The sequence below is a fragment of the Trypanosoma brucei genome, chromosome 10 (assembly GCF_000210295.1).
Source record: "Trypanosoma brucei gambiense DAL972 chromosome 10, complete sequence".
Lineage (NCBI taxonomy): Eukaryota > Euglenozoa > Kinetoplastea > Trypanosomatida > Trypanosomatidae > Trypanosoma > Trypanosoma brucei.
The window spans coordinates 3,748,525-3,760,803 of NC_026743.1; the positions used below are offsets into that span (position 1 = coordinate 3,748,525).

The 12,279-nt window shown below is 47.7% G+C and overlaps 3 protein-coding genes across 3 annotated transcripts; all 3 read left to right on the top strand.

Annotated features, from left to right (window-relative positions):
* Positions 1 to 2: 2 nt before the first annotated feature.
* On the top strand, positions 3 to 6,503 carry TbgDal_X19230 (hypothetical protein, conserved, (fragment); the record flags this gene model as incomplete). The annotated part of the gene is made up of 1 exon (XM_011780777.1): positions 3 to 6,503. A coding segment is annotated over one exon (6,501 nt), but the record flags the coding sequence as incomplete, so codon positions are not given.
* A 1,335-nt stretch (positions 6,504 to 7,838) lies between these two features.
* Positions 7,839 to 8,810, top strand: TbgDal_X19240 (mitochondrial carrier protein, putative; the record flags this gene model as incomplete). Its single annotated transcript, XM_011780778.1, has 1 exon — positions 7,839 to 8,810. The coding sequence occupies one exon, from the start codon at positions 7,839 to 7,841 to the stop codon at positions 8,808 to 8,810; it is 972 nt and encodes a 323-aa protein (XP_011779080.1).
* Positions 8,811 to 10,189: 1,379 nt separating this feature from the next.
* On the top strand, positions 10,190 to 11,407 carry TbgDal_X19250 (19S proteasome regulatory subunit, putative; the record flags this gene model as incomplete). The annotated part of the gene is made up of 1 exon (XM_011780779.1): positions 10,190 to 11,407. The coding sequence occupies one exon, from the start codon at positions 10,190 to 10,192 to the stop codon at positions 11,405 to 11,407; it is 1,218 nt and encodes a 405-aa protein (XP_011779081.1).
* Positions 11,408 to 12,279: the final 872 nt, after the last annotated feature.

Here is a 12,279-nt window from a genome sequence, read left to right on the forward strand (position 1 = left end):
AGAAGCAGGAGGAATCACGCGCATCATCTGCAACACGAGATGAAATATCTCAAGAGCCATCTAAGGAATCAGAGAAGCAGGAGGAATCACGCGCATCATCTGCAACACGAGATGAAATATCTCAAGAGCCATCTAAGGAATCAGAGAAGCAGGAGGAATCACGCGTATATTCGGAATCGCCAGATGAATCATCTCAAGAGCCAACTAAGGAATCAGAGAAGCAGGAGGAATCACGCGTATATTCGGAATTGCCAGATGAAATATCTCAAGAGCCATCTAAGGAATCAGAGAAGCAGGAGGAATCACGCGCATCATCTGCAACACGAGATGAAATATCTCAAGAGCCATCTAAGGAATCTGAAAAGCAGGAGGATTCACGTCCATCATCTGCAACACGAGATGAAATATCTCAAGAGCCAACTAAGGAATCTGAAAAGCAGGAGGAATCACGCGTATATTCGGAATCGCCAGATGAAATATCTCAAGAGCCATCTAAGGAATCAGAGAAGCAGGAGGAATCACGCGCATCATCTGCAACACGAGATGAAATATCTCAAGAGCCATCTAAGGAATCAGAGAAGCAGGAGGAATCACGCGTATATTCGGAATCGCCAGATGAAATATCTCAAGAGCCAACTAAGGAATCTGAAAAGCAGGAGGAATCACGCGTATATTCGGAATCGCCAGATGAAATATCTCAAGAGCCAACTAAGGATTCAGAGAAGCAGGAGGAATCACGCGCATCATCTGCAACACGAGATGAAATATCTCAAGAGCCAACTAAGGAATCTGAAAAGCAGGAGGAATCACGCGTATATTCGGAATCGCCAGATGAAATATCTCAAGAGCCAACTAAGGATTCAGAGAAGCAGGAGGAATCACGCGCATCATCTGCAACACGAGATGAAATATCTCAAGAGCCATCTAAGGAATCAGAGAAGCAGGAGGAATCACGCGCATCATCTGCAACACGAGATGAAATATCTCAAGAGCCATCTAAGGAATCAGAGAAGCAGGAGGAATCACGCGTATATTCGGAATCGCCAGATGAATCATCTCAAGAGCCAACTAAGGAATCAGAGAAGCAGGAGGAATCACGCGTATATTCGGAATTGCCAGATGAAATATCTCAAGAGCCAACTAAGGAATCAGAGAAGCAGGAGGAATCACGCGCATCATCTGCAACACGAGATGAAATATCTCAAGAGCCATCTAAGGAATCTGAAAAGCAGGAGGAATCACGTCCATCATCTGCAACACGAGATGAAATATCTCAAGAGCCAACTAAGGAATCTGAAAAGCAGGAGGAATCACGCGCATCATCTGCAACACGAGATGAAATATCTCAAGAGCCATCTAAGGAATCAGAGAAGCAGGAGGAATCACGCGCATCATCTGCAACACGAGATGAAATATCTCAAGAGCCATCTAAGGAATCAGAGAAGCAGGAGGAATCACGCGCATCATCTGCATCACGAGATGAAATATCTCAAGAGCCATCTAAGGAATCAGAGAAGCAGGAGGAATCACGCGCATCATCTGCAACACGAGATGAAATATCTCAAGAGCCATCTAAGGAATCAGAGAAGCAGGAGGAATCACGCGCATCATCTGCAACACGAGATGAAATATCTCAAGAGCCATCTAAGGAATCAGAGAAGCAGGAGGAATCACGCGCATCATCTGCAACACGAGATGAAATATCTCAAGAGCCATCTAAGGAATCAGAGAAGCAGGAGGAATCACGCGTATATTCGGAATCGCCAGATGAAATATCTCAAGAGCCAACTAAGGAATCTGAAAAGCAGGAGGAATCACGCGTATATTCGGAATCGCCAGATGAAATATCTCAAGAGCCATCTAAGGAATCTGAAAAGCAGGAGGATTCACGTCCATCATCTGCAACACGAGATGAATCATCTCAAGAGCCATCTAAGGAATCTGAAAAGCAGGAGGAATCACGCGCATCATCTGCAACAGGAGATGAATCATCTCAAATGTCAACTAAGGAATCTGAAAAGCAGGAGGAATCACGTCCATCATCTGCAACACGAGATGAAATATCTCAAGAGCCAACTAAGGAATCTGAAAAGCAGGAGGAATCACGCGCATCATCTGCAACAGGAGATGAATCATCTCAAATGTCAACTAAGGAATCTGAAAAGCAGGAGGAATCACGCCCATCATCTGCAACACGAGATGAATCATCTCAAATGTCATCTAAGGAATCTGAAAAGCAGGAGGAATCACGCGTATATTCGGAATCGCCAGATGAAATATCTCAAGAGCCATCTAAGGAATCTGAAAAGCAGGAGGATTCACGTCCATCATCTGCAACACGAGATGAATCATCTCAAGAGCCATCTAAGGAATCTGAAAAGCAGGAGGAATCACGCGTATATTCGGAATCGCCAGATGAATCATCTCAAGAGCCAACTAAGGAATCTGAAAAGCAGGAGGAATCACGCGCATCATCTGCAACAGGAGATGAATCATCTCAAGAGCCATCTAAGGAATCTGAAAAGCAGGAGGAATCACGCGTATATTCGGAATCGCCAGATGAATCATCTCAAGAGCCAACTAAGGAATCTGAAAAGCAGGAGGAATCACGCGCATCATCTGCAACAGGAGATGAATCATCTCAAATGTCAACTAAGGAATCTGAAAAGCAGGAGGAATCACGCCCATCATCTGCAACACGAGATGAATCATCTCAAATGTCATCTAAGGAATCTGAAAAGCAGGAGGAATCACGCGTATCTTCTGAATCGCCAGATGAATCATCTCAAGAGCCATCTAAGGAATCTGAAAAGCAGGAGGATTCACGTCCATCATCTGCAACACGAGATGAATCATCTCAAGAGTCATCTAAGGAATCTGAAAAGCAGGAGGAATCACGCGCATCTTCTGCATCGCCAGATGAATCATCTCAAGAGTCATCTAAGGAATCTGAAAAGCAGGAGGAATCACGCGCATCATCTGCAACACGAGATGAATCATCTCAAATGTCAACTAAGGAATCTGAAAAGCAGGAGGAATCACGCGCATCATCTGCAACACGAGATGAATCATCTCAAATGTCATCTAAGGAATCTGAAAAGCAGGAGGAATCACGCGCATCATCTGCAACACGAGATGAATCATCTCAAATGTCATCTAAGGAATCTGAAAAGCAGGAGGAATCACGCGCATCATCTGCAACACGAGATGAATCATCTCAAATGTCAACTAAGGAATCTGAAAAGCAGGAGGAATCACGCGCATCATCTGCAACAGGAGATGAATCATCTCAAATGTCAACTAAGGAATCAGAGAAGCAGGAGGAATCACGCCCATCATCTGCAACACGAGATGAATCATCTCAAATGTCATCTAAGGAATCTGAAAAGCAGGAGGAATCACGCGCATCATCTGCAACACGAGATGAATCATCTCAAATGTCAACTAAGGAATCTGAAAAGCAGGAGGAATCACGCGCATCATCTGCAACAGGAGATGAATCATCTCAAATGTCAACTAAGGAATCAGAGAAGCAGGAGGAATCACGCCCATCATCTGCAACACGAGATGAATCATCTCAAATGTCATCTAAGGAATCTGAAAAGCAGGAGGAATCACGCGTATATTCGGAATCGCCAGATGAATCATCTCAAGAGCCAACTAAGGAATCTGAAAAGCAGGAGGAATCACGCGCATCATCTGCAACAGGAGATGAATCATCTCAAATGTCAACTAAGGAATCAGAGAAGCAGGAGGAATCACGCCCATCATCTGCAACACGAGATGAATCATCTCAAATGTCATCTAAGGAATCTGAAAAGCAGGAGGAATCACGCCCATCATCTGCAACACGAGATGAATCATCTCAAGAGTCAACTAAGGAATCTGAAAAGCAGAAGGAAAAGGCGGTTTCATCCTCGATGTCTAGTGCCTCTTCACTGTCTTCGGAACCTAGGAATAGATATTCAGGCAAGCTGTCTTCGAGTCGTAAATCCATTTCTTCGGTGGGGCGGAGGAACGGAGAGCATTTTTCTTCGTCAAGGGATGGAAGCGGTGAAGGCACGTCGTGTAGTAATGAGTCTTTGACATCTTTAGAAGGTGAAGAAGGCTCTGAGGAAGATTCGTCGACGTCTTTCTCCACCCGTCTTAGTGGCTCTGGCGGTAGTAGAAAAAGAAAGATTGGTAGTGGAAAGGTTGTTGAATCTGTTTATCGCTCAACTAGTGGTGTGTCAACAGCACTAACAATAGGGACCAAAGATGGACTTAAGGTACGGAAGCAGAACAAGGGTGAAGAATGTGCGGATGAAATGAGCAACAAAGCGATGACGAAGGATTCTTGTGCTGGATGTTTTCCCCATCCTTTGTTACCCAAAGTCACAGGAACGAATAAGGAGTACGGGAATGGCGAGGCCGGTAGCGGTCCTTGCGTATGGAAAACCGCTAATGCTAGTCTGTACCGTGGTCCATTGAGGGCAGGAAACAAATCGCTCGGTAGCAGACACTACTCGCCGCGAACGGTGTATCTGGGGAAGCCTGAGGCCAGAGCGAGAGCCGGGGCATCTGGTCTCTCCGCCGCAGGGAGGTTGCGTAAGGCTTACAAGTCGCCCTCAGCACCCTCAGGTGAAGAGCAGAACCGCAGCGGAGGGACTTCCCCCACATCATTAAGGAGAAATATCGCAAGGGTAAAAAGTGAGCTTATGAGAGTTCGTCAAAACATAAAGGCACTTATTCGAAAAAGAACCCCTAGGCGCGCGCTTAAGAGGTCTGAACAAAACTTGAAGTACGTGGATGTGGAGTCTCTACGGCGAGAGCACGAGCACCTGCTGCAGCTTGTTCAAATTTGGGAAACAGGAGAAATAAATATCGACCTGCTTGTGGATAGTGCCAATAGGGAGCTGCGACGCGCAAAAGAAAAGCTTGCCGAGGCCAAAGAGCGGAGGCGTAGGGTTGCATCCGAAAGGCGGCACGCATCACTGGTGATTTCACGGATGGTGAAGGAACGAACAGCGGATGATGATGATAAAAGCAATCGGCAGCGAAAGGAGGGCATGTATGCTCGCCTTACACTTCAAGGTAAGGTGGATGAACTACTTGAAAAAATCAGCACAGCGCGCGGCACCTCGTCAAAACTTAGTGATAAGATTAAGTCACTTGAGAGTCACATGAGGAAGGAAAAATTAACGGATATGAAGCCTGAGGAATATCGTGAGTTGCAAAAGATGGTTGAAGGTAATCGAAAACTTATTCATAGACTCAATACTGCCATCATAATTGCTGGGGGTTCTCAGGTACCCTTGACAGTTACGGCTGAAATGAACAATGACGAAGACTTGAGTGGTGTCAAGTTCCCGGGAAAGGCGAAGCTTGATGCTGAGGCGGAGAAACTAGCGAGTAGGGTAAGTCGAATGGACGCGCGAATCGCGGAACTTGTAGAAAAGGTTAGCGTGTTGTTCCCCAACGATCCAAAGATTCGGAGACGTAGTATAAGCAACATGGAGGGGGTAGGTGGGCGGATGGTGAGCTACGAGCATTCGTCAAGCCCTGATGGCAGTCGGCATTTTGCGGCAGGTCAGTCCCCGTCGAAGGCATTCCTTGGGGCACCAGGTGCTTCTATCCGAAGGTCGAGGCTGCCGATGCTAAGCGATGCCACAGGATCCTCGAACCCCCTCAACACGTGGCATTCATCCGATTCGTGGAGCCCTGGGAGGGATGCCACCGGACGGCAGGGGTCTCCCAAGAAAGGGAAAGGATTGGGGGGAGCGGATCGGACCTTACTGCCATCTGTAAGGAAGGTGCCACCAACGTTCATTACATCCTACAAGAATGAGAGCACGACGTCAACCGTTGAAGAAAGCACGCATAGTCGAACCGCGGTGAAGAACATTCCACAGGACAATGGAGCAAAATCAGGCTCGAAGGATGCAGCGAAGGAGCGCAAGCCCGAAAAAGAAACAGAAAGGGAGGTCAAATCAGCCGTTGGTAACGGTGGATCGGAAATCCATAATTGCGAAGCTCCCGGCTCCGTCACCAGCAGTTCAGGTGAAGCGGACGAAAGCCGTACCCTAAGTACCGGTAGTATGGATAAGAGCTCCAACAGCAACATTCATACCACACCAAACCAAAAGGGTCACAAGCCTGCGAAACAGGAAGCGGATGAACCTTCGGAACGGTACACGACACCGCTTTCCGAGCAGTCGACCGGGCGGTCACAACAGTACACCAGCCCCTCATCGCAACTGTCGTCGGCGACATCTCCATCCTCAGTGGAGCAAGCAAGACCGTCGGCGCGATCGTCATCAGCTTTGTCAGGAGCCTCCGAGCGGTCGTCTGCCTCTTCTCCACTATCCACTTCAATCCGCAAGGAGGATGGTCGCATGTCCAACCAGGAAGAGGAACGGGCTCCTGACAAATCGCCATCGGCAGGTGATGACGTCTCGACAATACCAGACGAGGTGGTTGAGGGGGAAGACTCCGGAAGGGAAACACCCGTCTGGTTACGATAATAACATATGGGTGGCTGGTCTAATGAGGAGGGGTGGAAGACGGGCTTGGGGTTGCCATGTCATGTCAAAATAGAAAATGCGAGTGCCCCATGTGGCAACTCAGGAGGACGTGACTCGTCACACGTTTCGTGTCAGAGGTAGCTTCAGTTCGTTTCGCTCCCATAACCCTCTTTCACCTCCATTGTGCGTGTGTGTGGATGTCACTCTCTTTCTTTTAGTGTGCTTTACTACCTCCTGTAGCAGGTTGGTGGAACTAGTGGGGTAGAGGGGAATACCGGACCTTTGTTGAGCATATGCTGCGGATCTTGTATCCGCTTTTGAGCTGTACTTGTTTTGTAAGTTCAATTTCACTCTCCAACGGCGCCTCTCTTCTACCTTTCACCATTCTGTGCCATTCAAGGTGCTTCAACAAGGGAAGAGCGTGCGATGTTGATTGCTGCACCCGCGGAACCCGTAGGGTGAAAAAGAGAGAGAGCGACCTGTCCATGGCGGCTTAAGGTACAGTCACACCAGACTTTCAGCAGTGTTCAGCGCATCTCAAAAGCGGTGCTAAGTTACTGTCGAGTGGGGTTGTGCCTCTTCCCTTATAGCGGTTGATGCTTGGCATACCAGTTTCGTGTAGGCGTGTTTTCTGGCCGAGGTTAATTGGGTAAAACTGGAGGGTCATGCACTGCGAGGGAGGGAAAATAAAGTAAAGGTAAGAGTATATACAGTTACCTGACCTGGTGTGAGATGCCTATATAACGCAGACACTATGTCATGAGCAAGGGTATACAGAACCTTAGTTAACGGTGAAATCGCTGCTGTTTGCGATGCGGTGATTCTGCCGTCGTTTTTTTGGTGTTACATTTTGGGGGAGAGGAAGAGGAAGAAAGAAATCGCGTTTCGCCCAACGTATGAAGGCAACCTTGTTTAAGTATTTCATTGTTCTTCAAGGTTACCTAAAGTATCCTTCCCAATTTTTTTTCACATCCCTTAGGCAACAAGATAAAGCAAAAAAAAGGGGGGTCGGTGTTGTTACGTGGACATTCATAGTTTGGAACATAAGGTGTGGAAGCGGCTGAGGGTCCTTTCCGCACCCAGTCGGTGCTATTTGTCCCGCTTGAGGCTTCTGCCGCCATCGCTATCCAAAAGCAGTGCCCCATTGCTGGGGACGATACTTAACAAGAGAATTTTTTAAAAGAAAAAAAAAAGGCTCCCGCACGAGGAAGCCAATAGAGCATCTGTCCGAGAAGCGCGGATATTAGGAAGAAAGGTAAGGAGAAAATTCTGCAGGGACATAACAAGTACACACACCCATAATATTATTATTCGTAATATTCTGATATTTTCTTCATGTCTTCGGCGGCGGAAAAAAAACATGCACCGCTCGTGGATGTGGTGGCAGGAGGACTGGGTTCGGCAGCCGCTAAATCCTTGCTTGCCCCGTTTCAACGTATCGTCATACTTCAGCAGCTGGGAGAACATAGGAATCTCAATACATTTCAACTCGTCAGTCACATCAAAAGAAATGAAGGGTGGAGGGGCTTTTGGAGGGGGAATTTAACATCGATGATTATTCGGGTGCCGTACTCTGGTATGCAGTTTGTCACATATAGCAGGTTGAAGTTCCTTTTCCAAGACCTCTCTGAAAGATATGTGCGGCCACCCAAAGGGGATGACGGAGACATTCGGAACGCGAGCAGGCACGTGGAGACCGCCGAGTTGTTTCTAATGAAGTGTGGTGCGGGGGGTATATCTGCTACTATCGCGGGAGTTGCCGTGTACCCAGGCGAGGTGGTTCGCCTGCGCCTTATGTCAGGAGAGAAGCAATTCAAAAGTATCATGGGTACGATACGCATCATTCACGCCGAGACGAACTCCATGAAGAACTTTTACCGTGGGCTCGGGGCATCCCTGCTGCAGCGAGTGCCGGACATTCTTATCAACTTTGCTACTTACGAAACGATCAAGTATAAGCTGATGGAGAAAGATTTCCTTAAAGATCATCCATCTTATAAGAATGCTATATCCACAACCATTGGCGGGGCGACCGCTGCCGTGGCGTCTATTGCAGTCTGTTTCCCCCTCGACGTGGCAAAGCGGCGGATTGGCATGTCTGGTCAAGGAAAGAGTGGAATTGTGCACCGGGGCGTTCGCGAATGTTTGTGGCATGTATACCGCTACGAGGGCATCCGAGGGTTATACGGTGGGGCGAGCGTAGAGATAATGCGCTGTGTCCCGCAGGTGGTGCTCATGTGGTTCTTCATAGAGGCAACGCAGAAGTTTCTCACAAATTACGGGTTCGGTAGCGACGCGCAGCCGTGAAATAGCTGAGGGGGGAAGTGGTCGATATTTAGTTTTTGGGAACCGAACGACAAATTTTAAGTTGGACTGCAGCTCTGTACTGTCGTACGGCACGAGAATTGTCAACATCATCCACCCTCATGTGTAGTAGGTGAATAGAGCGCAATGCGAAGTCAGCTTCCCCACTAAGGTGTTTGGACTTTTGAAGCATAGGCGGAGCGACAGCATCTGCGGATAATTTTTGGTTCAGTCTGCTTCGCTTTTGTGGAAGCAGCAACTTTTACGTCCCTTTAATCCACAAATGCACTCTGCGTACTCCACGCGTTTGTGCTTTTGGGTTTGGATCGTAGCGGCATTGCTGTTTCCTAGCGTTTCCTTACAAACGTCCTTCTGGAAAGCTCAACAGCCTTTCCAACTGGGTGTAAGGATTTTCCTCCCTTCTTGTAAGCATAAAGACTCTATGGGAGTCAACCGCCTAATTTTATTTTGTTATGCTTTCATCTTTTTTTTGTTTTTGACATAGACTTGTTTATTTTCTTCATTCCCCTTTTTCTTTTCCGTTGCTCCCCATCACAGCAAAGAAAAAAAATAAAAGGGCTGCAGGGCAGCAACATTTGGTCGCTGCGTCCCAGACAGGACAAAGTTAATTAACAACTCAGTCTTCGTGAGGCTGGGGTGGCCACTTGGTTTCTCGTCCAGGCGAGTATAAGGCTGGTCGCAGGCAATTAGTCGAGTGGAATCACCACGTTGTTCAATTTACCGGAAATTTTAACGGAATATGTTACGTTTGTATAGTTAAACGTTTATGCGATAAATATATGTATTGGTTTTTTTTATATTGATTTATGGTGCTGTTTACCATATTTGGCTTTTTGTTTTTCCAGCTCCTTCCTTCTTTTGCCATGTGATTGGGTTAAAACTAGTGGGGCGGTGGGGTGTGCGCCTTCAGCGTGATTGGTGCTAATATGAAAAAGGAGAAAATGTAACTTCTGTCGATCAGGGGAAGAAAGAAAGGAGGGCAAACAAGTTTGAAGTGTGAGTGGTACATTTTTGCTCGTGTGGGTTCCGTGCGGGTTGCGTCCCCGCTGACGCTAACGTTGCGTGTCACTACTCGCTCTTCACACCTTCAATTTGTTTACTTAACATTATGTTTGGCTGCGTGTGTGGATTTCGTCGAAAGAGAGAAGAAACAAAGCAAAAGGGAGAAAGGGCGGTCACAATCAGAAAGAAAAAAAAGGAGAAATTTGATAACTAAGTACTCGGTGCCTGAACCAACTGAAGGGGGAAGGTAGAGAAGGAAAAACCGAGAGAAGTGCTTCAACAAAAAAAAAAACGGAGGAGCAGAGAGCACGACGACACTTGTTTTGCAGGCCCATATAGCGCAAAAGTCCACGACAAATATGGAGGAGCGGACGCTGCAGTACCTGGATGGGATTATTATTACCCTCAGGCAGGCGGGAAGCTATGGGACGGCGGAAATATTGGAGCGGGCGAGAGAAGAATTAGCTGGCGCTCAGTGGTGTGAAATGACAGACAGCCTGCTGCAGGCCGTGCACGATCCCATCGTTCTCAAATCAGCTTACGAACTGCATGAAAATGTGCTGAGAACAGTACGCATGGAAATGTCGCCTGTAGCGTACGTAAAGTTACTGCATACAGTCTGTTTTAGTCCAAATGTTTCATTGCAAATGGCGCTAGAACTCGTTGATAACGCAGTAACTTCATTATCAATAAACCCCTCTGAACAGGGGGGGAATGCGGCCCGCTGTATCCGTGCGCTTTTGCTCCTCGATAGGCAGAACGGCTGTGATCATATCATTCCGCTGGAGGCGGCTGCGCAAGAAGCACACAACATTCTTGATTCTGTGGAAAATTTTATTCACTCGAAGCAGATGCATGAAGTGGACCCTGTCCTCACGGCGCTTCACTGTCAAGCCAGGGGAAAGGATTACAAGATGCGGCGGCAGTATACACAATACTACAAGAACGCTTTCGAAACCGTAAAGAGTGCGGAGCGCGCTGAGATGGCCATTCTTGAGAGTGATATGATGACACTTGCCTATGATACAGCCATAGCAGCGCTTCTGTCGGAGGAAATACACAACTTTGGGAAGTTTCTCAATTATCAGTGTTTTACCGAACGGTTAGCCGCGAGCGCTGAGCACCTCTGGATCCTCGAGTGGCTTCGTATCTGCAACGACGGGAAGGTTGAGGAATTCGAGCAGTATGCTGAGACGCACCGCAGCCACATTGAGTCGAACCCCGTACTGACTCGTGCACTCGCATCTGTCGTGCACAAAGTGCGACTGATGGCGCTTCTGCATCTTGTCTTCTACACACCATTCAATGAACGAACCTTCGCCTTTGACCTGATTGCACGGCGGTGCGCAGTGCCCCTAAAGCGTGTGGAACCACTTCTTCTTGCGGCGCTGGCCCAGGGAATTATCATCGGCAAGATCGACGGCCTTTCGGAGGAAGTGCATATTACGTGGGTGGAGCCGCGAGTTTTGAGCCTGCAGGAGGTAAAGGAGCTGGCTGAGCACGTGTCGCACTGGAAAAAAAAGGTTATGGCACTCTCTCAATCAGTGATGGAGATTACGCAGCAAACGCCCAACTAGCGTTTCCTTTCCCTTTTTTCTCTGTTGTGTTTGAGGGGAGAAGGAGTAATCCGGAGAACAAACAAAGACGAAATAGTCATGGGTGAAAATAGAGATGGATGAGCGAATGCAAAAACGGGAGGGGAAAAGAAAGGGCGGTGTACGAGCCCTTCATGTCTGCACATATCTCAAGAAAGGGGGGAAACTGACGGGGGTTGCGAAGAAAGATATGGTTCTGAAGGGTTTTTGTTAGTGCCGCTGTTAGTTGCAACCTCGCGGAGGCGGGGAAACGTGGCAGCTCTCATATAATATAACTCCGACGGTAACCCGTCGTTTCCTCTTGCTCCTTTCCTACCTTCACTGTCGCTGTTACGCCCTCACTATTTCTGTTGCCTCTACGTCTGCCCCGTTTTTGCCTGTTTACTTAAAGAGAAGGTGGGGGATTGTTTGCCGCAGTGTGTGTGTGGGGAGGGGCACTTCTATGACACCACACCCTATCCGTACTTTCTTTTCCTTCCGTGTTCCACTGGCGGAGACCCGTGATGTCTCTGGGAGCGCATTAAGGGATGACGAGTTTGGAATATCTCGCATTACTGCGTGGTGACGACTCAAATGTTCTGGTTTAAGGCAGAACGAAGCCTGTGGCTGCACTGAGTGCAGACCGTCCTACTGTCTTTTGTTTTACTTCCGTCTTTCTCCCACTCATTTTACCTTTTTAATTCGTGTGCTTGTGTGTATCTGGTTGACAGTAGTAGGCATACAGAACAGTGCAATAGCGAGGAAAGTGCTGTAACGAAGTGCAGGGCTGCTTTGTTCTTTGTCACAGGAGCCCCGCAGCCCTTCGCACCTAACCGCATAAATACGTTAGTAACCACATAACAAGTACAAAACTA